General features: G+C 57.4%; 1 protein-coding gene across 1 annotated transcript; it reads right to left on the reverse strand.

Moving 5' to 3' along the window:
• Nucleotides 1-243: 243 nt before the first annotated feature.
• MEX3A (mex-3 RNA binding family member A) lies at nucleotides 244-13,696 on the reverse strand (the record flags this gene model as incomplete). Its single annotated transcript, XM_082496234.1, has 2 exons — nucleotides 244-1,349; nucleotides 13,213-13,696. The coding sequence occupies 2 exons, from the start codon at nucleotides 13,694-13,696 to the stop codon at nucleotides 244-246; spliced, it is 1,590 nt and encodes a 529-aa protein (XP_082352360.1).
• Between the last annotated feature and the right edge of the window lie 9,071 nt (nucleotides 13,697-22,767).

Below are 22,767 nucleotides of genomic sequence, written 5' to 3' on the forward strand. Positions count from 1 at the left end.
TTTTTTTAAAAAATAACATACATTGCTTGTAAAATAATTTCTTTTTTTTCTTCTTCTTCTTCTTTAAATTAATTTATTCTTTCATTCATTTGTTTGTTCTTCAGATGTCATTATTATTATTATTATTATTATTATCATTATTATTATTATTATTATTAGCATCAGCATCATTTTTCTTTCCTGGCCCCCCCCACGCTCCCTTCCTACCCCCACCCCCCCACCCCAATGCCCTGCTCTGTCTCTTTAGGAAAATATTCTAATGGCCTGAGTGGCTGCAGCGTGGCAAACCGGGCACTCTGGATCAGTCCTCTCACAGATCCTCACGGCACACTCCATGCAGAAGAGGTTGTGGCCGCAGGGCACCAGAGCTGCCGTAACTTCGCTTTCGAAACACACCATGCACTCGCGGCTGCTGGAGACAGACGTCCGGGCAGCGGTAGTGGTCCCCAGCTTGGAAAACCCTTGGAGCGGTTCCCCTTGCGACCGCCTGGGGAGACCGGAGAGATTGGGCTCTTGGATGGAGGAGGACGGGGAGCGATGCGAATTTGGGTGGATGGCGCCGGTACTGCTGGACCGCTGCTGCTTCGAGAAGAGCACCGAGACGGGGTTGGTGTTCTCCTGCCCAGCCCACATCGGGGCACCCGACTCCGGCACCCCGTAATACAGATCTTGCTTGTTCACGCCATAGTTGGGGAAGAGGTAACCATAATTGAAGTCGTTTTGGTCGTTCAGCCGGGGGGTCTCATAGACGGGGTCGACGGAGCAGTCGCCGATGCACCCCAGGCTGTTCTGTCGGAAGGTGGAGAGGGGCTTGCAGCCCGGCGCCGGCGTATGGACCCGCCAGGCCTCCGAGTAGCGGTTCTCCATGCCGGAGTCGGGGCTGCTGGAGAGGAAGTCGTTCTCGTTGTTGTACTCCAGGATCTTGCCCGTCCTCACCGCGATGTGGGTCTCGATCTCCTCCCGGGCGCGCTCAACGTTGCCCGGCGCGCCGGTGATTTCGAAGACGGGGTCCCGGTCCCGGCTGGGCGTGATGATGTAGGTGTTGGTTTGCTGCTGGATGCGCTTGATGGTGGCTCCTTTGGGACCCACCACCAAGCCCACCACGCGGTAGGGCACGCGCACCCGGATGGTGACCTGCCCCGGCAAGGTGGGAGCGCTGCCGAAAGTGGTGCCAGCCTTGTTGCGGGAGGCCCTGATCATGGAGAAGTGCTCGGCAGCGGAGATGATCTCCCGCCGGGCCATGGCCACGTCCTCCCGCCGTCCTGTCACCATGAAGACCGGCTCCTCACCCCGCACTGGAGTCTTGATGTAGGTGTTGGTCTTCGCCCGCAGGGCTTTGATCTTGCAGCCTTGGGGAAGAGAGAGAAAACAAGGCAGGGAGGTTAAAGAGGCTGTCCCGCCGCCCTCCCCTCTCCTCAGGAAACCGGGCTGAGCTGCCATGTTTTCAGCAGGGCCTGCACCACACAGCAGCCCCTTCCCAGGAACCTAAAATGAGGGAAAGGCCCATTCTTCCCCCCTAACCCTGACAGGAGACGTGCCAGAGGAAGGTTTGCCCCTCAACAGCCCCAGAGAGCTCCTCCCTCAGGAGCTCCCCACTCCCTCACCCTCAAGAGGGTGTCGCCATTTTGTGTGCTGCCCCCCACTACGCAATCCTCCTCAGCCACCTCCCCTCTGAAATCATCCACCCCTCAGCAATCACCCCTCGGAGATCTCCCCTTCTCACACCCCCAAGCACCAGGGAGCCGGGGTGGAGGGGATTCAAGCCCTCCCCATGGGCCAGCCGTCCCTGTCAGGAAGCCTGTCCCCGCTGAGGGCCAGGCCCCGCCATGTTGCCCCTCAGAGAAGATGGCCGCCCCGGCTCCCCTCGCCTCAGAGTGGATCTCAGGACAGGAAGAATTCGACTGACGCATGGCGCCACAAGAGGCTGAAGATGACAGGAGGAAGCAGGGGGACACTGAGTCCGTGGCCAGGCATGGCCAACGTGGACCACACCAGCTCACAGGGAACAGGAGGGGAGAGACGTCTGCCATAACTCAAGAGAGCGGAGCCCTCTTCTGTCCTACTGTGGAGCTTTTGGGGTGAACCCGGTGCAATTCACCAGACCCAGGTCACTTTTGAGGGGCCAAGTTTGGGGGGAGGTAGCAGAGACGCAGCAATTTGGGCTCCCCACCTCAGACACGGTGGGACCCCAAACGTCAGCCCTGCTAGGAGGCCGGGGGGTAGCAGGATGCCGGTATTTGCTTTGGGGTCAAACCAGCAAGAAATGGGGCAGGGCTGCCCTCCCGTGTCCATGCGGAGCCCCACCGCAGGCTGTGCGTGGAGCCCGGCTCCTGGCGCTCACCAGGAGCGGCAGCGATGGCGGGGCCATGGCTGCCCAGGGAGGGGAGGCCATCCAGCCCAGGGCTGCGCTTCGTCCTCCGCTCTCCCGCTGGTGCCTCGAGCAGTGATGGCCGCAGCCCTCCCCACCACAGCTGCCCGGGCGCTCGGAGACTCTCCTGGGGTCGCTTGCCATGCCGGTGCTTTTGTCTACCAATATCCACCTCCCTGGAGCTCACCAAGCCTATGCCCCTGCTCTTTACAGCTCAGAAAACATCTTTCTGCTTTTCCAAAAAAGGCAAGAGACTTTTCAGTGTGTTTCGGCTTCCAAATAGTTTTTTAGAGGGGTTTAGAGCCAACTGTGTGACTCCAGGTTCCTAGATGACACTAGGATGCCATGAAGCAACGAAATGTTTTTACAGATGTGGCACAGTTTTCTAAACCGGTTCTGGAAACTCTCCCTGCTGCTGTCCCTCTGACCCCTCTCTCCAAAAGCCTCACTCGGTGCCTGAAGGCATTTTCAAAGCCTGGCACCAAGCTCCCCTGCGGACTGTGGCTTCCTCCGCGGGGAGGTTTGCTCCAAGTTTAGGTCTCTAAAAAGAATTTAAAAATGCGATTCTGCAGGGCACCGCGTTTCTACTAGAGCAGATGGAGTGAGGTGAGCGTTTTGCCCTGGTTTCCCACGAATTCAGGTGTCTGACTCCGGGCTCATGGAACAAGAGGATCGGGATATGGCACTGGACCCTCTGTGAGATCCCCCACCTCCTCCCCACCCCAAAAGGAGCCCATCTCTTCTCCTCTCCTCTGACCACCTGATACCAGCAAATTTTTCTCAACATACTACACCGACATCATATTTTAACACAAGATTACCTGTGAGCGATGCTTCTGCAACCAAGAAATTAAGATTCCTTAGCTGGTGGGCTGGAACATTATTATTTATACAGATCCTAATAAATAACAACATCTTTCCCAGCTGGGAGTTCAGGGCTGCCACTCACTTAGTGGCACTTATCTGCGGCTCATCTCACGAGACACACACTTGCGGCACCAGGGTATTTACAGGAACGTAACGACCCCAGCACCACGTATCATTAAGAAGAATCGAACCCCACCACCACCTTCAGTGATAAAAACACAGCCTCGTGCCACCGCAGCCGACAAGAATAATTCCCCGCGCTCGCAGCGGTGGCAGGCGCTGCGCACAGTACAACCAATAGTTAGAGCGGCACGAAGCATGCTCAGCCTGACGGGTCACAACTCGCATCTCGCAACATCGCATGGGCACTGGGGTGTAGCCTCGTCAAACTGCGGGAGACTGTGCGAACACAAAACCTCCCGGCATAGCTTCGAAACCCCACCACTCGTCAGAGGGTCTTGGCGCTGGTGGAGGGCACGTGCCGGTAAATCCTGACTTCGCTGTCGACTCCCGACGCGACTTTTAACTCCTCAGAGCTACTTCAGCTCTCGGAGACTCAGTCCCCCGTTTGTGGAATGGGAAGAACGGCTGTCTCTTGCTCTGCGTTACTACAAAACTTCCTATAATGCTCAGCATTGCGATGCTGCTGCATTTAACCCATCTCTAAGCCACTAATTCCACATTCCTGCGGAATGGAAATGCTAGATCTGACCCAGAGAAAGAGCTGGGCAAACCCCCAAATTCCAAACCAAATGCACCCCCTGCCAAGTCCAACGTAGCTCACGTGTTACTCCCCGCTGAGTTTGCACCCTGAAGTGTATTTGCAATGCTTTGTTTAGCAAAGTTTCTTAACAGTTGATGTGGACCAGTGGTCATCTACGGTGTTGTACTATTAGTACTTAGGAAACTCAAAAAACAGGACCTTACGGTGGTTGGCACAACGCAACTGGAGAATAAAAGCACATGGACAAAATCACAGACTAAAGGTTCATCCCAAGGAGCCCGTGGAAGGCGGGAGAGAACCATCAAGGGGTCACCTCTGCCCTCCCGCAGCCCCAGGTCAGGGTCGGCTCTCCCTGACCCATCCCTGGCAGACATTTCCCCGCTCCGCTCCTATGCTGCTCGCTCCAAAGATGGAGATTCCATCTTAGGAAGATTAACCGAGATGCCACCATTTCCCCAGGGATATCACCGGAGCGTCGCATGGAAAGAAAAGGGGTGTTAGCGGCAAGCATCCGCGCTGAAAATGACTCCCGCGCATCACCCCAGGCTGGAGGAGCGTTTGCTGAATTCCTCAGTGACCCACGTTCTGCCTCCCGGGAGCGCCAGGCTTGCTCCCGTTTGCAAAAGGACCTCAGGTAGGCGTATGTCAGGGCTGGGCTGGGGTTCGGCGTTTTTCTAAGCCGCGGGACAATGACTGCGTGTGGGGGGAGAGGGATCTGAGCCCAGCACGATGGGGAACAATCAAGGAGGCGACACGGAGGGTCAGGCAAGCAGAGCGGTGACAAAGGACGGGGGCTCCATGCTGGGGACAGATGGAAGGAAACGGTGGCAAGGAATACACATGAATGAGGGCAAACGTAAGCGAGTTACACGAGCTGGAGAGGGTGGGAGGGAGTTAGGGACGGAGGAAAGGTGATGGAAATTGAGGGAGAGGCCCGCTGCGATCCCTGGGAGGGAGGAGGAGAATTAGGGGTGCGGAGGCAAAGGAGAGCCACCCCAAAACGGCAAAAGGGAGACGGGCAAGGAGAGAGCACGGCGAGAGGGGGAGGGAGGATCTAGAAACGGACAAAAGGACGCATGGTGCAGTCGATGGTGTGAGAAGCAGGGGGAGGAGGAGGAGGAGGAGGGAGGGTCTCCGTGCAGGCCTGCAGACAGGAAAGCCAGCTTTGCGGAGACAGCCAGATGGGGGATCCTGTGCTTAAAAACTGGAGAAAATAACCCCACAGGAAATGAGACGAACTCCATCAAGACCAGCAGCCCAGCAGGTTCAGTGGCCCAGATCTCTAGCAGCTCTAAATTGGTGCAGACAACGGGCCAAGCCAGCAGCGGTATAAATCCAGGTAACCCCACCAACTTCCCAGAGAGCTGTGCCGATTTACATCAGCTAAAAATCAGGCTGGGCTTAAATCCGGTTTACCCACCCAGTGCCAAGGCCCCCAGCCCATCTCAACCCCAACCCTGACAACTAAAGAGGGGCGTGAGCCGCCTTCGACATCGTTCCCTTTCTGCCAGAGCTCAGCCAGATCAGGATGCAGCCCCTTCTATCCTGGCCCGATGAGTAGCACAGCCCTATGTGCTTTTTTTCAAATTCATCCTCTGTGTTTTTGGTTTTGTTTTTTTTTTAATGAAAGGCTTTCTGCGTGCATAACTGAAATTTGAAAACAAGACGCAACAAACCGCTTTACTCAGTGGATTATTAAAAGGGGAGAAAACTGCTTAGTGGGTGGTGTTAAAAATGTAAAACTAAGAGGAGAAAAGGACCTGTAGAAACTATAATAATATATAACTTTGCTGTTGTGTTCTACTCTTTAAGGCAGTGCGCAGACATCAGCTAATTGATCCCTGGCAGACTCCTGCCAGTTAGATTTTTATATTAGAGAGAGAATTAAGCCCTTTCTTGTTGTGTTTCCACTACCTAGCTTCTATTATTCTGTTTTTTGCCAATAACACAGATCCCAAAGCATTTTGCAAAGGAGGCTCGTATGATTATTTCCTCCCCCCACCCCTTTTTCTTTTTAACTTCAGTTAACTGACTGCCAATTGACTCAAAGTAAATGTGTTTGCAAATTACCCTAGTAAGCCACAAATGTTAACATACAGGAACAAACCCTTGAGGACTGTCGAGCCTCGGGCACCCAGACCAGTTCTCTAACTGGAATTAATCCGCAGAGCGGCTAGCTCTGGCTAAAACCAAATAAATAAATCGAGTCTAGACATTGCCAAACTGGGGAGGGGTAAGGGGGGTGGAAGCAGGGGGAGATTTGGATGCACAACCGCATTCTCCTCTCCACTTACCCCTGCACCAGGGGTAAACAAAGCCATCAAAACTAACACGAGAAGGCTTCAAGAACTTGGTCCAGCTAAGGCAGGCGCTCGCGAGCGCAACAAAGGTGTAGGATGCATCTGATCTGACTGCCGTTTACTTTGCACGAAACCACCCCCAATCTTTTCTCGCTCAGTAAAACGCGGCGTAAAACCACCGTGCTTCCATAGGACCTCCCTGTGGTTTGCACCCAGGCTCCCGTGTGCTGCACGGGCAGCAGGAAAAAGCCAGAGCAGCACACGGGATGGACGTACACTGGATGTGCCCACCACACCGCGTACGGTGTAAATGCCAGCAGAAGGACAGCACGATGGAAAATGCAGCCATGCCTATGGAGTAGTTCCATCGGATATTTTACTTTGGTGTAAATTCAGAGTTAAACCCGCTGACAACCTTCCCTTCGCTGCTGCCACAGGGACGGATCCTGCACGGGTACATTCTGAGGCAGTCTAGAGAGGGTCTTACCTGGCACAAACCAGCACACCTCCAGCACGTGCCAATTTACACCCAGAAGCGTGGGCTTCACCTGAAAGCATCAGAGGTGCCATACCAGCTTACAGCAAGCAACTAAGGATCCAGCCCCGAGGTGGGTTTTTTTTTTTTGTTAGGTTGGGGTTTTGTGGTGTGGATTGTTGGTTTTTTTAAAAAAAAAAAAAAAAAAAAAAAACACAAAACACACCACACAAATCACTCCAGGTCCTTATATTGCTTGTTTTCATCAGATACAAAATTATCTCTAAAGACAAAAGATTTTCAGCCCTCTTCTCATTTATATTAAAGCACCTTTACGCTGCACCGGTATAAATTACACCTGTAAATACCCCACTGAAGACGTTTTGACATTGCTGGTGTGGTATAAGAGAGCCTAAGGGCAAATTAGGACTTGGTCTTTTTTTCTGTTATAGTCAGAAAATTACAGAGGACCATAAAATAAACAACCCTCAAATATCTCTGGTAAGGTGGGGCATTCTTTTTCCATTTAAGATGAAAGCCATGTTAAAAGACAAGCACACAAAGAACATCACAAATAAACCCCTCCTGAATATCTGTGGGGTAAGGTTTTGCTGCATTGCAAACCTGATGAAAGTGGTGTCAAAAAACACAAATGCACACAAAAGGACCACAAACAACTAAATCCCGTTGCATTGAGGTTTTATTGTACTGATGATGCAAGTTGTGTTTACAAGAAAGGGGGGGGGAAAAAAACCAACCACCCCAAACCCAACACACCACCACGCCACGAAAATAAGCAACCACCTCATTCCAGCGCAGCGATTTTAAGCTTTTTTCATGCAGCGACGAAAGTTGTTTATTAAAGAACAAAAAAAAAAAAATGGAAAAAGAAAAAAAAAAAAAAAAAAAAAAAAAAAAGGAAAAAAAAAAACAACACGACCCAAAAGCAACAACCCAGATGCCACAGACAATCGTCGCCTTGTTGTGCGGCGGAGGAAAGTTGGGAACTCGGGCTGGAAGCCCCCTCGTCCCCCTCCCCCCCCCCCCCCGCCGGGTCCTGAGCAGCCGCTCTCCGCCAGCGATGCATCACACCGGGGTGGGTGTGACCGCGGACCCCTGCATGGCACAATCCTGCGCGGCACACGCTCGGAGCCGGACGGCGCGGGGAGGAGGGGAGGGAAAGCGGGGCACGGCAAGCTGGCGGAGGATGGGGGACGCAGGAGGAGGGGGGGGGGCTGCCAGACAAAGGCAGGATCGAGGGGAGGGGGGGCGGGGGCCCCCACCCAACGCCAGCACGCTTTCCCACTGCCCTAGATTCCGGCCGGCTGCTCTGCGGCGCGGTTCACTCGGTCAGCGCGGCATCCAGCAGCCGGATCCGATGCGCGGAGCGTGCGTGTCTCCCTAGAAAATTCCCTTTGTCTCTCTCCCAGACCCATTTTCTCCTCCCACCTCCAGTTCAAACCGCACAAAGTCGATCCCGTTCTGCACTTTTCCCTGGTGTAAAATTCACATGGATTCTCATTAACACTTTATAACAAATCTGACACCGACTGCAATTTCTTCTCTCCCTTTAAGGCCCGTCTCAAGCTGCTAGAGCGGCGTACGGAGGTTGGTTTTCGGGCCCCACCAGCCCGGGTGCCTTTAGCTCCAAGATTTACGCGAAGCAAGCAGACAACAGGATCTGCCCCCCTCGCTGCTTCTCGGATGCTGTACACCCACCTCCACATGGTGGGTGGGGGAGCTGCAATCATCAGACTTCCTCAATGAAAAAGGCTTCCTTGGACTATTTTTAAATGCTAAAAGCGTTAGAGCATGTTTGGAGCTACACAAAGAGCCCAATCACCTGGGGTTAGTGGGGCCTCTTGTTATTTGACTTCACCTTGCCAAGAAAGAGCAATTTACGTTAAGCTCCTCTCTCACATAATCTCATTCCTGTTGACAACAGGCTAGTTAGAGCGGGCTGGGAGATGCTTCATCAAAGGGTGTCTCTGGGTACAGGTGACAATGGATGCTACCACTGACGATGGGAGCAAAAAAGACTCTTCCAGGGAAGGGACCTGCTGGGAGCGGGCGCCTTGCGCTGTTGTGCTCCGCGCAGCAAGAAGCCAAACCGACCCGCTACCTTCTCCCCGCGCCTGCACGCACCGGGCACACAAAGAACCCATGGCTCCCTAACTACAAGATCCAGCCTTAAGAGTCCAGGAGCCTCCACCCCGGCTCCACGGACAGCAGCCCAGTTTGGCAGCGGGAGCAGATTTCACACCGGCAGAAAAGTCAGATATGCCTCTTCATCGGGCTGACCTACGCCTGCCTCAGGTGACTTCTCGGGAAGAACCCGGACATCCCGGTGGCTGAGGATTTCTGCCCCTTTCTAAGTTCACGATCTGAACGGCCAAAGCAGGACACCTTTAGACGCTCTCCCAGCATCTCTCCCATCTCAACCCACGCCCTTGGGTCGCAAGAACCTTCTCCTTTGCAATGCCCTTGGTTTGCAGGTGGTTTTTGAGGAGATGGTGGGACACCACTTCAGTGCTTTGTCTTTACACCCTGGCCAATTTTATCTGCGCAGCCCTGAGAACACACACAGTCCCAGAGAGGAACTGGGCCAGGGAAGATGCCCACCACAAGAGTCAGCAGGAGAAATACAAGAGCCACCAAGCGCCCCAGTGCACCATGCAGGTCCAGACCGGCTCCAGAAGAACCAGGGAGCACCATGCACGCCATGACACGTGCCAGGAGGTTCAACCACCCAAGCTCCGCACGGCTGGAGTCCACACACCAAAGGAAGGGGGAAATGATCTGCAGGAGCCGCAAGACAGGCAGAGACATCCCTGCTCCTTACCCTGTGCCACAGGAGGGCACACATGGAGGTCATGGCTCCACTCCCAGCCAGGGAAGGGAAGTCATTGCCAACCATGGCCAGGGGCAGAGCAGAAGAGGTCACAAACACCAGTCAAAGGGATTGTTAGGACTTTATCCCCTCATCCTGGGGCTTGGAGCAACCTGGTCTAGTGGGAGGTGTCCCTGCCCACGGCAAGGGGTTGGAACTGGATGATCTTAAAGGTCCCTTCCAACCCAACCCCTTCTATGATTCTACGATCCTTCCTTTTCCAGTTTCCTCTCCTGCAATTTGCAAAGCAGTCCTTGGCACATCCCACCAGCCACCTCGCTCTCCACCACGGAACCTGGGGCATCCTGATGGAGGAGCAGCTCTCAGCACCCGTTCAGCCAATTCCCGCAAAGTCCTCCTTTCCGCAGCCCATGATCTCATCCCAGTGAGTCCCCCATCCCGCCCGGCTAGCGGTCGCGCCGCTGAAGAAGCGCCGCTCGAATTCAGCGCACAAACCGGCACCGGCGCAAACTCGAGCGAGGTTTCCAGCACGCGATTGGCTCCATCCGCCGGGGCACGGTAACAGTTCCCGGGGAACGCAGGGAGCCGCCAAGCACAGGTTTCGCTCCTGCAGCATCTCTCCTTCCAAGAGGAGCCGCCCCCTCTGCCACAAGTAAACCTCTTCGCAAATCACACTTACAAACGTTCTTATAAAAATATATGGGGATTGAGCCTTATTTATACTCAAGTACCTTTACGCTCTTCCGGCAAAGTAAAGGGCAGCGTATTCGGGCAGGTGGAAATCCCACCACCAGATGCCCGTAGAAGGGCCCCCGTGCCCAGATCCAGGCCTCCTACAGGCGTACGTGTCGGAAAGGTACACTTTCAAAGATGGTAGATAGTATTTTCAAACCATATGAAGGACCAGTGCGGTTTGTCAGATCAGAAAATACTAAGTTAAAGAAAAAGCTCAAGCCTGGTACTAATTAAAGCTCTGAAATAATTTTTATTTCACTATTACTTCTTTTTTCGCTCTCTTTCCCAAGACGTTCATCACCCTCTTCACAAATACCCATAAAACCCTCATTTCCTTCGGAAACCATCAGCCCCATGAGCAGTATTACCAAGGGGGTGAAAATCTGCAGTTTCTGGGTCCCCCTGGGGGATTCCTGCTCAGGCATCCACAAACGCGCAGGATTCGGCCCCCCAGGGTGCCCTGCGCCCAGCGCCGGCTTCGTAATCCAGCTTTCCACCCAAAAAAAAAAAGCCCCAGGAGACATTCCTATGGGCCTTTAAAAATCAGAAAGTGTGGGCCCCCAATCTCTGCTGGAGCAAAGAGTTTGGGCTTCTCTGCTGAAGCAACGGTGGTTTCCACCAGAGCAGGATCTGGCCCACCCGCCTCTAGAAGGGGGCACAGCTCGCACCGCCTGACCCACGAACTGACAGAGCGCCACCGAGTCTGCCTTGCCGCAGCTCCGGCCCGCTGACATTTCCCAGTTTACCCAGATGTGGGAAAACCCTTCACACACTCTAAAAATGGTGGAAAAAGAAAAAAAGAAAAAAAAAAAACCACAATAAAAAAATTCCAGGTCTCCACGTTCCTCTCCATCCCTCCGGCCACGCCGCTGCGTATCGAACCCATCCAAACACACCCCCTTCTCGGGAGTTTGGGGCAGTGGCGAGAGCCAGGAAGAAAATAACCCGAGCACCTCCCGCATCGTCTAACGTTTCCCCTCGATTCCGCCTGCCGAATCCTCGCTCTTTTCTAACTTTATTAAACAAAGGGGGCCTGATTCTCCACGGCCTTGCACCCGCCAGCGCCGAGTTGGTGCAAAGCCCCGCCGTTTCTGGCCGCTCTCAGCTCGCGGCGCTGTAAAAGCATCACGGGGAGGATCAGGCCCTTCGCCCCACTGTGTCCCCAACTCCACCGGCGCAGGGGCCACCACCCCAGTGCGGCGGTGGGGGGGGGAAACCACAGCAAGAGCCGTTCCCTCCGCTGCAGACCCCCTGAGTTTTGGGGGAGGACGGCTTCCCCCACGCGCTCTCCATCCCAGCACGGGGACCGGCCTCCAGCCTCGCCGGTGGGAGACCGCTGAGCCACCAGCTCCATTGTTCCCATAACACGCTCCGGTAAGGATGCACAGCCACCAGCCATTCCTGTCCCTCTCCCCGGGGCCTCCCCTTGCCCACCTCAGCCTCCCTACTGGGAGCACTGGTTCCCAGAAGCCCCCTTCCCATCACGTCAAACCGCAAACCCCCTGCTCGGGCGATTTCAATTCCCAACCCAAGAGGAAGCATCTGGATTTGGAGCCGCAGTCACTGCCCGTCACACTTCCAGAGCGGCGTCAAGTTACTCGCTTAGAGAAAAAAAAAATAATTAAAAAAAAAAAAAATTCCTACTTAGCCACACTATTTTTTTTTTTTTTTTTTTTTTTGCCCCCCTCTGTAAGCCACACAAAACTTCTCTCGCCAGCCCCACGTTGTAACCCCCCCCCCCGGCTCCCGCAATGCCCACGGAGCTGCTCTCCCCGCACCCCCCCTCCCCTCCCCATGCACACTCGGGAGCCCGGAGCGGTGGGGGTGGGCGAGGGGTGACTTAAGAGTGGGTGTGGTATATAGAGACAGATAGATAGAGATAGATATATATATATATTTTTTTTTTTTTTTTTTTAAAGCCCTCCTCCATTCCACCTCGATCCCAACACCGCCGTAAGGAGAACAAAAGCATCACTGTGGCGGAGCGCGGTCAGCGGCGGGGCCGGACCGGGGGGGTGGGGGGGGGAGTGGGGGGGGGTGCGTGGAAGGGGGGACACCCACGCGGGACGCCCGGCTGCCCGCTGCGGGGTCCCCCCGCCAGTCACATGGCCGCAGAAGGAGTTCAACTTCCATCCCTCGCCCGCCCGGCCCCGCGCCTCGGCCCGTTCGCCCACTCGCCCGCCCGGTAGCCCCGGCGCAACCACACCCCCCTCGCTCCGCCGAACCCAACAAAGAGGATTTTTCACCCCGCGCCGGCAGCCGGGCTCCGCCGGCCCCGCTCTCCCTTCTCCTTCCCCTCCCCACTCCTCCCGCTTTATTTTCACCTCCCCCCCCCCCCCCCCCCCCGCTTTATTTTTCTTTTTTTTTTTTTTTTTAAAAAAAAAAAAAAAAAAAAAAAAAAGAAGGAGGGCGGAGAGCACCGTTCAGGAACGGCTCTTTCGCAGAACCGGAGGAGCCACGGGCTCGGCGCTCCGGTGCAGACAGACAACCGGACAAGCCCACGCAAGAATTCCTATAGACACACACACCCCCCCACGGACACCCCACCCCCACCCCCCCCAATAAAAAAAAACCCCATCCCACCACCCGTCCGCAGCCGCGGGGATGGGAGATGCGGGCTGCCCCCCCTCCGCTTTGTCCCCGGTGGGGCTGAACCGAGCGGGGCGCGGAGTGGCGACGGGGGGGGGGGGGTCCGCCCCGGCGCCGGTCCCGAACAATGGGGAGGGAGCGGCGGGGGGAAGTTGGCGGAGGCGGTCCCCGATCCTCCCGGCGGCGGCTGGAGGGGGGGAAGTTTCCCGAGGAAAGCAACCCGGGGAAGGGGGGGGGGGGGATACCGGGATGGGGGGGGGGGGGGACGACACACACGCCACACCGGGACACACCGGCGCTCACCTTGCCGTCCCACGATCTCGGCCACGTGCTCGGAGCTGGGCACCGGGACGCACTCGGTGGTGTTGGAGCTGCTCTTGAGCCTCAGCTCGGCCTCCTTGTACAGAGCGCACAACTTGGGCTCCGCCGCCCCGGCGCTGGGAGCCGACGAACCCTTCGGGGCCGTTGGCGGCGGCGGCGGCGGCGGCGGCGGCGGTTGCTGCTGCTGCTGCGGCGGCGGCGGCGGCGGCGGCGGCGGGGGCTGCTGCGGCGGCGGCGGCGGCGGGTTATTGTTGTTGTTGTTGCTGTCCTCCACCAGCACCACGGCGGAGGAGGAGGAGGAGGAGGAAGGCTCGCCTAGCCCCAGCAGGCAGAGCTGGTCCAGGGCGAGCTGCAGCGCCCGGTCATCCTCCAGCAGCGCTCTGTCTTTGCCGCTCCCACCGAAACAGCCTAAATCGCCGAAACCCCCGTTCCTTTCCATTATCCCTGGTACTACCAGGCTAGGCATGGCTAACAAAGACTTGAGAGGGGGTTGGGTGGTGGTGGTTGGTTGGGGAAGGGGGGGGGGGGGGGTGGGGGGTGGGGGGGTGGGGGGTGTGAGAGCGAGAGGAGGGGAGGGGGGGTGGTGGGGGGGGACACAAAGAGCTCGGGAGGGAGAAGGGAAGGAGGGAAAAAAAAAAAAAAAAAAAAAAAGAGGAGGAAAAAAAAAAAAAAAAAAGGCAGAGGGAGAGAAACAGAGAGAGAAAAGGACCCTCCGCCCACCTCCCCTCCGCCTGGCCAAGCCCCTTTCTCTCTGTAACCCGAGCTCCCTCGCCCAGGCACTTCCAGCCCGCCGGGGTCCCCCCGCCGCCGCCTCCGCCCCCGGCTCCCGGCGGCCGGCGGGGTGTGCGGGGGGCCGGCGGGGCGCGGGGCGGCGCGGAGCCCCGCGGGGGGAAACAACTCTTTTGTTCGAAGGCGGCTGGGCGCAGCGGGAGGCGCCCCCGCCCGCGGGCTGATGGGGGATGTAGTCCGCGGCCGCCGCGCGGACACGCGCGCGCGCGCGCGCACGCGCGCGGACACACCCCCCCCACCCCCCCCCTACCCCGCGCGCGCGCGCCGGGCGGCACTCAGGGCCGGGAGGGCGCGCGTGGAGGGGGCGCGGGGGGGTGGGGGGGCGCCGGGGCACGGGGGGGGAGGGGGGACACGGTGTGACACGGGGGGGGGGGGTGAGGTGGGACACACTGTGACACAGGTGGGCGGGACGTGGGGGACACGCTGTGACACGGGTGGGGGGGGACATGCTGTGACACGGGTGGAGGGGGTGAAGGGGTCACGCTGTGACATGGGTGGAGGGGACGTGGGGGACACACTGTGACACGGGTGGGGGGGGACATGCTGTGACACGGGTGGAGGGGGTGAAGGGGTCACGCTGTGACATGGGTGGAGGGGACGTGGGGGACACGCTGTGACACGGGTGGGGGGGACATGCTGTGACACGGGTGGAGGGGGTGAAGGGGTCACGCTGTGACATGGGTGGAGGGGACGTGGGGGACACACTGTGACACGGGTGGGGGGGACATGCTGTGACACGGGTGGAGGGGGTGAAGGGGTCACGCTGTGACAGGGGTGGAGGGGACGTGGGGGACACGCCATGAAACAGGTGGAGGGGGTGAGGGGGGACATGCCGTGACACCGGTGGAGGGGGTGTTGGGGACATGCGGTGACACGGGTGGAGGGCGTGAGGGGGGACACACCGTGACACGGGTGGAGGGAACGTGGGGGACATGCTGTGACATGGGGGGAGGGGCTGTAATGGGACCTGCTGTGACACGGGTAGAGGGGGTGAGGTGGGACCCGCTGTGACACAAGTGGAGGGGGGACATGGTGACCCACCATGACATGGGTGGAGGGGCTGTGGGGGGACGTGCTGTGACACGGGTGGAGGGGGCGTGGGGGACACACCGTGACACGGGGGGAGGGGGTGAACTGTGTGGGGACCCGCCATGACACAGGTGGAGGGGATGGGGGGGGACCTGCTGTGACACAAGTGGAGGGGGGACATGGGGACCCGCCATGACATGGGTGGAGGGGCCATGGGGGGACGTGCTGTGACACGAGTGGAGGGGGCGTGGGGGACCCGCCATGACACGGGTGGAGGGGATGGGGGGGGACCTGCTGTGACACAGGCGAAGGGGGGTGAGGGGGGACTCGCTGTGACACAGATGGAAGGGACACGGGGGACACGCTGTGACATGGGTGGAGGGGCTTCAATGGGACCCACTGTGCCACAAGTGGAGGGGGGACATGGTGACCCGCCATGACATGGGTGGAGGGGGCGCGGGGGACATACTGTGACACGGGTGGAGGGGGGGTGAGGGGACCTGCCATGACACAGATGGAAGGGACACGGAGGACACACCGTGACACGGGTGGAAGGGCCGCAATGGGACCTGCTGTGACACGGGTGGAGGAGGTGAGGGGTGACATGCTGTGACGTGGGTGGAGGGGGAGCGGGGGACATACTGTGACATGTGTGGAGGGGCTGCGTGGGGACCCACCGTGTGACACGGGTGCAGTGGGCTATGTGGGGACCCACCATGACATGGGTGGAGGGAGGACACTCCGTGACACGGCTGGAGGGGCTGTGGTGGGATTCGCTGTGACACGGACGGAAGGGACACGGGGGACCTGCTGTGCCATGGGTGGAGGGGGCCGCGTGGGGACCCGCCGTGCACGCCCCGGGCATGGAGGGGCCACAAGTGGAGGAGGAGCGCGTGGGGACCCAACGGCGCCCACCCTGGTCCCGAGGAGCCGGGGGTGGGAGGGGTGTGCGTGGGGACCCTTGGGAGAAGCGGTCACCCCATGGTGGCCCCGCTTGGGCCGGAGGCTGTCAGGGCCACCAGAGTCTTTGGGGCGAAGGGTGGGGAGAAGGGGGCTGAGCGGGATGGGGCGTGGGCCACCTCCCATGGACGGGTGGCTCCGTCCTCGTGCGAAGGGGCACGCGGCCTTCAAAGAGGTGTGCGTCCTTCTTCCAACCCCCCCTCCCCCCCGTCCGTCCGTCTGTCCGTGGACAGGTGATCTTTAAGGGCTCTTCCGATCTCAACCATTCTGTGGTTCTCTTCTCCCATAGTTGCTGGGAGAACGTGGGGGGACACCCCCCCCCCCCCCAACCAAAATCACAACAGTTTGAGGGCTGAAACCGCGTGTCCGGCAGCTCTGGGAATCACGGAAAGAGAGGAAAAGGGGGACACACACCATCCCCACCCCACCCCGGCACCCCAAGGCCTTGCGGGAGCAGCCAGGCTCAGTGGGACCGTTGGGGGGGCTTGGTGGGACCATGGGGGGCTCAGCGAGACCGTGGGGTCTCGGTGGGACCGTGGGGGAGTCGGCGGGACCATGGGGGTCTTGGTGTGACCGTGGGGGGCTCGGTGGGACCATGGGGTCTTGGTGGGACCGTGGGGGGCTTGGTGGGACCATGCGGTCTTGGTGGGACCATGAGGGGCTCAGTGGGATCACGGGGGGGGGCTCGGTGGGACCATGGGGTCTTGGTGGGACCATGAGGGGCTCAGTGGGACCATGGGGTCTTGGTGGGACCATGAGGGGCTCAGTGGGACCGCAGGGGTCTTGGTGGGACCGTGGGGGGCTCAGTGGGATCGCGGGGGGCTTGGTGGGACCATGGGGTCTCGGTGGGACCATGGGGGGCTCAGTGGGATCACAGGGGGGCTCGGTGGGACCATGGGGTCTTGGTGGGACCGTGGGGGGCTCAGTGGGATCGCGGGGGGGGCTCAGTGGAACCATGGGGTCTTGGTGGGACCGTGGGGGGCTCAGTGGGATCGCAGGGGTCTTGGTGGGACCGTGGGGGGCTCAGTGGGATCGCGGGGGTCTTGGTGGGACCTCAGGGGGCTTGGTGGGATCGTGGGGGGCTCAGTGGGATCGCGGGGGGTGCTCGGTGGGACCATGGGGTCTTGGTGAGACCATGAGGGGCTCAGTGGGATCGCGGGGGGGGCTCGGTGGGACCATGGGGTCTTGGTGGGACCATGGGGGGCTCAGTGGGATCACGGGGGGGGCTCGGTGGGACCATGGGGTCTTGGTGGGACCATGGGGGGCTCAGTGGGACCGCAGGGGGCTTGGTGGGACCATGCGGTCTTGGTGGGACCATGGGGGGCTCGGTAGGATCGCGGGGGGCTTGGTGGGACCTCAGGGGGCTTGGTGGGACCATGGGGGGCTCAATGGGATCACGGGGGGGGGCTCGGTGGGACCATGGGGGGCTCAGTGGGACCGCAGGGGGCTTGGTGGGACCATGGGGTCTTGGTGGGACCGTGGGGGGCTCAGTGGGACCGCAGGGGGCTCGGTGGGACCATGGGGTCTTGGTGGGACCGTGGGGGGCTCGGCAGGACCGCGGGGGGCTCGGCCGCCCCGACCTTGGCTCCCTGCCCCAGCAAAGCCCCCCTCCCCCCCCATGCTGCAAACTGGGGGTGCTGGGGGAGAGCCATGGGACAGCCCTGGCTCCCTCGCCCGCCTTTTCTCATTGAAATGAGGAGCGGTTTAGCGCAGAGGGAAGCATTGAAAATAGCTTTCCAGCTCCCCGCCAGCAAGGCTGGGCGGTGTGCGAGCGCGCGCGCGCGTGTGTGTGTGTGTGTGTGTGTGGTGTGTGTGTGAGTGTGAGGAGTGTGAGCGCGCCTTTCTCCCCTCTTCCCCTTTCTTCCCCTTTGAATCAAACCAGATGTCTCTCCCATGAAATGAGATTGCTCTGAGCTTACGCCGGAGCGAGACAATGCGGGAAAGACGGGAGGCTCCCGGCGAAGCCACATTGCGCCGCAGCCCTGGCAGAGGCGACGGCTGCGGCTCTGGCTGGGGACGGAGCGAGGGGGATGGTGGCACTGATGCCTTGTCAACCCAGGCAGGAATTTTCCTAACCGTCCCTCCCTTCGCCCCCTTCCACATCCCCCCAGCGGGATTTTGTATGATTTCCTCTCGCTGGCTCTCACATCCTTCCAGCAAGGTTTCTCTCTCTTCTTCATCCCCCCCCACCTCCCCATCCCTCCTCTCCCTCCCCTTTTGGGTCTACGAGCAGAAGATCTCAGCTTGCAGATGAACTAAGCAGATGGGGCACCCAGCACAAGGAAATGTCTCATCCACTGACTCAGACGGTAAGGTGTTGCTGTTACAGCTTTCCCTGCAAGTTTGCCCAGGCACTTTCGGGAACGGGAATTCGGCTTTCGTTTTTTTGTCCCGGCGTCTCCAGGTTTCCCGATCTTTAAAGCAAAAGATGCCGGGACTCAACCGGTTCTGCTGCGGGACCCGGAACGGAGCTGCTGTGCTGCCTGGGTTAGAGGGTTTTGGTGTTTGTGTTGGGGGGGGTTAAAAAAAAAAAAAAGAAAAAAGAAAAAAAAAGAAAAAAAAGAAAAAAGAAAAAAAAAAGAAAAAAAAGAAAAAAAAAGAAAAAAAAAAAAAAGAAACCAAAGTAGAGCGAAGAGCAGAAGCCGCCTCACGCTGTCGCTTCTCATGTGGCTCAGTTTGGTCATGATTGTAGAAGAGTGTCTCAAATTACTCGTGGGTTTGGGTTGGGGGTTGGTTTTTTTTTGTTGTTTTTTAAGCTTTGCATGGTGATGGGACTCGTGAAAGTGTGGCGGTTTGGGATGTTTTCCTCCCTCGAAGAGGTGGCGCCTGGTTGCGTTGGGAGGTGATGGATAGTGGCTCCGTGTGCGCCTTACACACGCATCACGCCGAGTGTTGAATACGGACGCGCTCAGTCCCGGGTGCCGCGTGGAGGTTATATGGCCGAAAAGGCGTCTGCGTTTCGCACGTGGGGACGTTCGCCTACGGGCAGCCCGCGAGTGGCTTTAACACGCTTAAAACCGCGGGGAAAAAAGGTTGCGCGTATCCATGTGAGCGCACGCGCGCGTGTTACGGGTGAGCGCTCACCTGAAATCCGTACGTAAACCGCACGTGTCTTTTTCCAGGAGGGGTTTTGTGTGCATGCGTGTCCGTATGCAGGTGTGTGCGTAGGGTGGTGTGGGGGGGGTGTATCCCCGCGTGCGGCCCCGCGCACGAACACGTGTGCGTACCGCGTGTCGTGGGATTGTCGGGAACCGTCATATTTTGTCCTGCGAATTCTACAGAGCGACGTTTTCACCTGCCAAAGTTCGGTCTCACTCACGAAGCCAATCACGATGCCGGGTCTGTAGGGAGCGTGGCGTTTTAGGGACGCGTTTTCGCTCCTGCCCTCCGTTTTAAGTTCTGTCTTGGACATTTCAGGAGGAGAAAGTGCTCCTCGAAATCATCAAGTGAAAGGAAAAAAAAAAAAAAAAAGAAAAAAAAAAAAGAGGGAACCGCGGAGCTGCAGCCCCGGGCTTTCGAACAGCTCAAGTCAGGCCCAGAAATCGTAAAAACTAACTAAAAAAGTTCGCGTGACTCCACAAAAATAACGGACGTGGGGTTTCTTTTCATTTCCCTTCTCCCGGGGGCTTTCAGATTTCGCTCGAGTTACATCACCGCCCTTTTCTGCACAGCCGCAAGGTCTAGAAACTCACTTTAAAAAATAATAATAATAATAAAATATATATATATATATATAAATTCCTCGTTGCGCATATTCACATGACTCAGGGAGCTGGGAATTTCGGGCAAACACGAACGCTCCTGGAAAAACGGCAGGAATTGGCAACGCAGGCAATGACTAATGCTGATGGGTCCCCCGATAGCAACGTTTTCTCGGTTCGTACAATATTTTGGGGGCGTAGCTGGGCTCCGACCAAGACTTTGATCCTCCTCGTGGCGATAGCAACTGCTTGGGAATGATCTCACCTTCCCGGCCGGCACTGCTGCCCTCTGGGGAAGCTGCATTTCCATAGTAATTCAGGTTAAAGTTAGCGCTGCCGGGTGGCTTGAATTGACTTGAAGAGCTGGAATGGATCACCGTGGGTTCCTATCACGGGACCGGCGGAGGCTCGAACCTTCGCAGCTCCCTGGACGTGGGAGTAAAAGGTTATTTTTTCGGTTCCAGGTAGCGGTGTTGGGTTTGCCGCCGGCTGTAGACCGCGCGCGGCTCCGTCCACCTCTCCCGAGGGCCCTACCGGGGTTTTGGCAGAAACGCAGCGTTTCTAGTTAAAAAGTTGGTATTTCCAAATGTTTTGAAAATCCACATCCCCATAATTACTGTTGGGGGGGTGGGGTGGGGGAGAGGGAAAGAAAAAATATTAATTAAAACCAGGGACGACGGAAGACTCCGCCAAGCCCAGAGGTTGGGATTGTGCAGCAGCGTCACGTGCTCCTCACCCCTTTCCGAAGCAATAGGGCGCAGAATGATGAAAGAAAAGGGAGAAACGGCAAACTGCAAGTGCTGCCGATGCCAGAGCCGTCGGGGAGGGGAGCGCGGGCACCGCGGCTTGTAACGGAAAAGCCTTTCGAAGGCAGGAATAAAGCCGACGTTGACTGAGGTGGTGCCAGCAGACTGTCCTTAGGCAAAACGGGAACTCACATTCATCATCAAGAGCGAACGCGGGGAAGAAACTTTCTGGGTTAATTTGTGTCATCAATGCAAAGCAAAGTTTGGCACTTCCCAGTGCTGCGTCCCTCTTCCCCTCCCCCCCCCTCCCCCCGAAAGTACCCGAGTCCGGGGGAAAGAGGTATTTGAGGTATTATATTTATTATGTTATTTGAGATATTATATTTATTATATTAGTTGAGGTATTGTATTTCCAGCAGCTGCTAGGAAAGCTTGTGACCAGGACACCTTTTTTAGGCTTTTCCTTATTTTCATTTCACGTGAGACTGGAGCTGGGGGAACAGAGAGCTCCGAGACATCATCTCCCCATCCCTGGCTTCAATAGCTGCTCGGCCGCAAGCGAAAGAGGAGACTATCCCAAACCCTGGAAAGCCGGATGGGATCCCTCAGACCCTGCGGCTACGGGAGCTTTGAGCCCACAATCTCATCCGGCAGCCCCAGGCACTGGTCCTTCACTACGGAATGATGTTCAAAAGTGAATCTGCCCTCCGTGGCGGCCGATCCACCTGAGGGGATGTACCCAAGGGCACGACCTGCTCAAGGGCATATGCCCAACGGCATGATCCATCCAAGGGCAGTACCCAAGGGGATGACCCACCTAAGGGCATGTACCCAAGGGGATGAGCCATCCAAGGGCACGTACCCAAGGGGACGATCCATCCGAGGGCACATACCCAAGGGGATGATCCACCCAAGGGCAGTACCCAAGGGTATGATCCATCTGAGGGCACGTACCCAAGGGGACAACCCACCCAAGGGCATGTACCCAAGGGGACGATCCATCTGAGGGAACATACCCAAGGGGACGATCCATCTGAGGGAACATACCCAAGGGGAGGATCCATCCAAGGGCACGTACCCAAGGGGACGATCCATCCAAGGGCACGTACCCAAGGGGACGATCCATCCGAGGGCACATACCCAAGGGGATGATCCACCCAAGGGCAGTACCCAAGGGTATGATCCATCCGAGGGTACGTACCCAAGGGGACAACCCACCCAAGGGCATGTACCCAAGGGGACGATCCATCTGAGGGAACATACCCAAGGGGAGGATCCATCCAAGGGCACATACCCAACGGGACGATCCATCCGAGGGCACGTACCCAAGGGGACGATCCATCCGAGGGCACGTACCCAAGGGGACAACCTACCCAAGGGCATGTACCCAAGGGGACGACCCACCCAAGGGCAGTACCCAAGGGGACGATCCATCCAAGGGCACATACCCAAGGGGATGACCCACCTAAGGGCAGTACCCAAGGGTATGATCCATCCGAGGGTATGTACCCAAGGGTAAGATCCATCTGAGGGCACGTACCCAAGGGGACAACCCACCCAAGGGCATGTACCCAAGGGGACGATCCATCTGAGGGAACATACCCAAGGGGAGGATCCATCCAAGGGCACATACCCAACAGGACGATCCACCTGAGGGCAGTACCCAAGGGGACAATCCATCCAAGGACACGTACCCAAGGGGATGATCCATCTGTGGGCATGTCCCCAAGGGTATGTTCCATCTGAGGGCACATACCCAAGGGGACGATCCACCCGAGGGCACGTCACTGCAGCCCCGTCTGTGCCTGCAACTGTCCTTACAATTCACTTGCTGCGCGTTGATTTTAAACCTCTTTGCTTTGTAGACGGGACCGATAGCAAGAGGTGTCTTGCCTCCTCCACGCCGGGATCCTAAAGTGCTTTGCAAACATTTGTTAATTAAGCTCTTCTACGAGATAAGTAAATTACCGCAAAGCTTTGATCCAAAGCTTCTTGAAGTCCATTGGTTTTGGTGGGTCCAGGTCCATGGGATCAGGCCCGGGAGAGCAGATTTATAAACCCCTCAATTTTGTTAAGAGCTGAGCATATTGGCTGCAGATGGAGCGCTAAGCTACGGGGACAATCTGGCGGTGGGACTGGTGGTGCTGAGCCATTTGCAGGCTTGATCGTGATTGTAAGTGAGGAAGTTTTGGATTTCTGGTCTTAATTTTTTTTTTTTGGTTTTGGAAAAACTGCCCTGAGGTTGTTGAAAAAATTCCTTCGGCTTGAAGTTTGGACGATTTTAGGTCGGGGATTGAAAGGGGGTTGCAGTT

The sequence above is a fragment of the Vanellus vanellus genome, assembly GCF_965231255.1.
Source record: "Vanellus vanellus genome assembly, chromosome: 27".
In the NCBI taxonomy this organism is placed as follows: Eukaryota; Metazoa; Chordata; class Aves; order Charadriiformes; family Charadriidae; genus Vanellus; species Vanellus vanellus.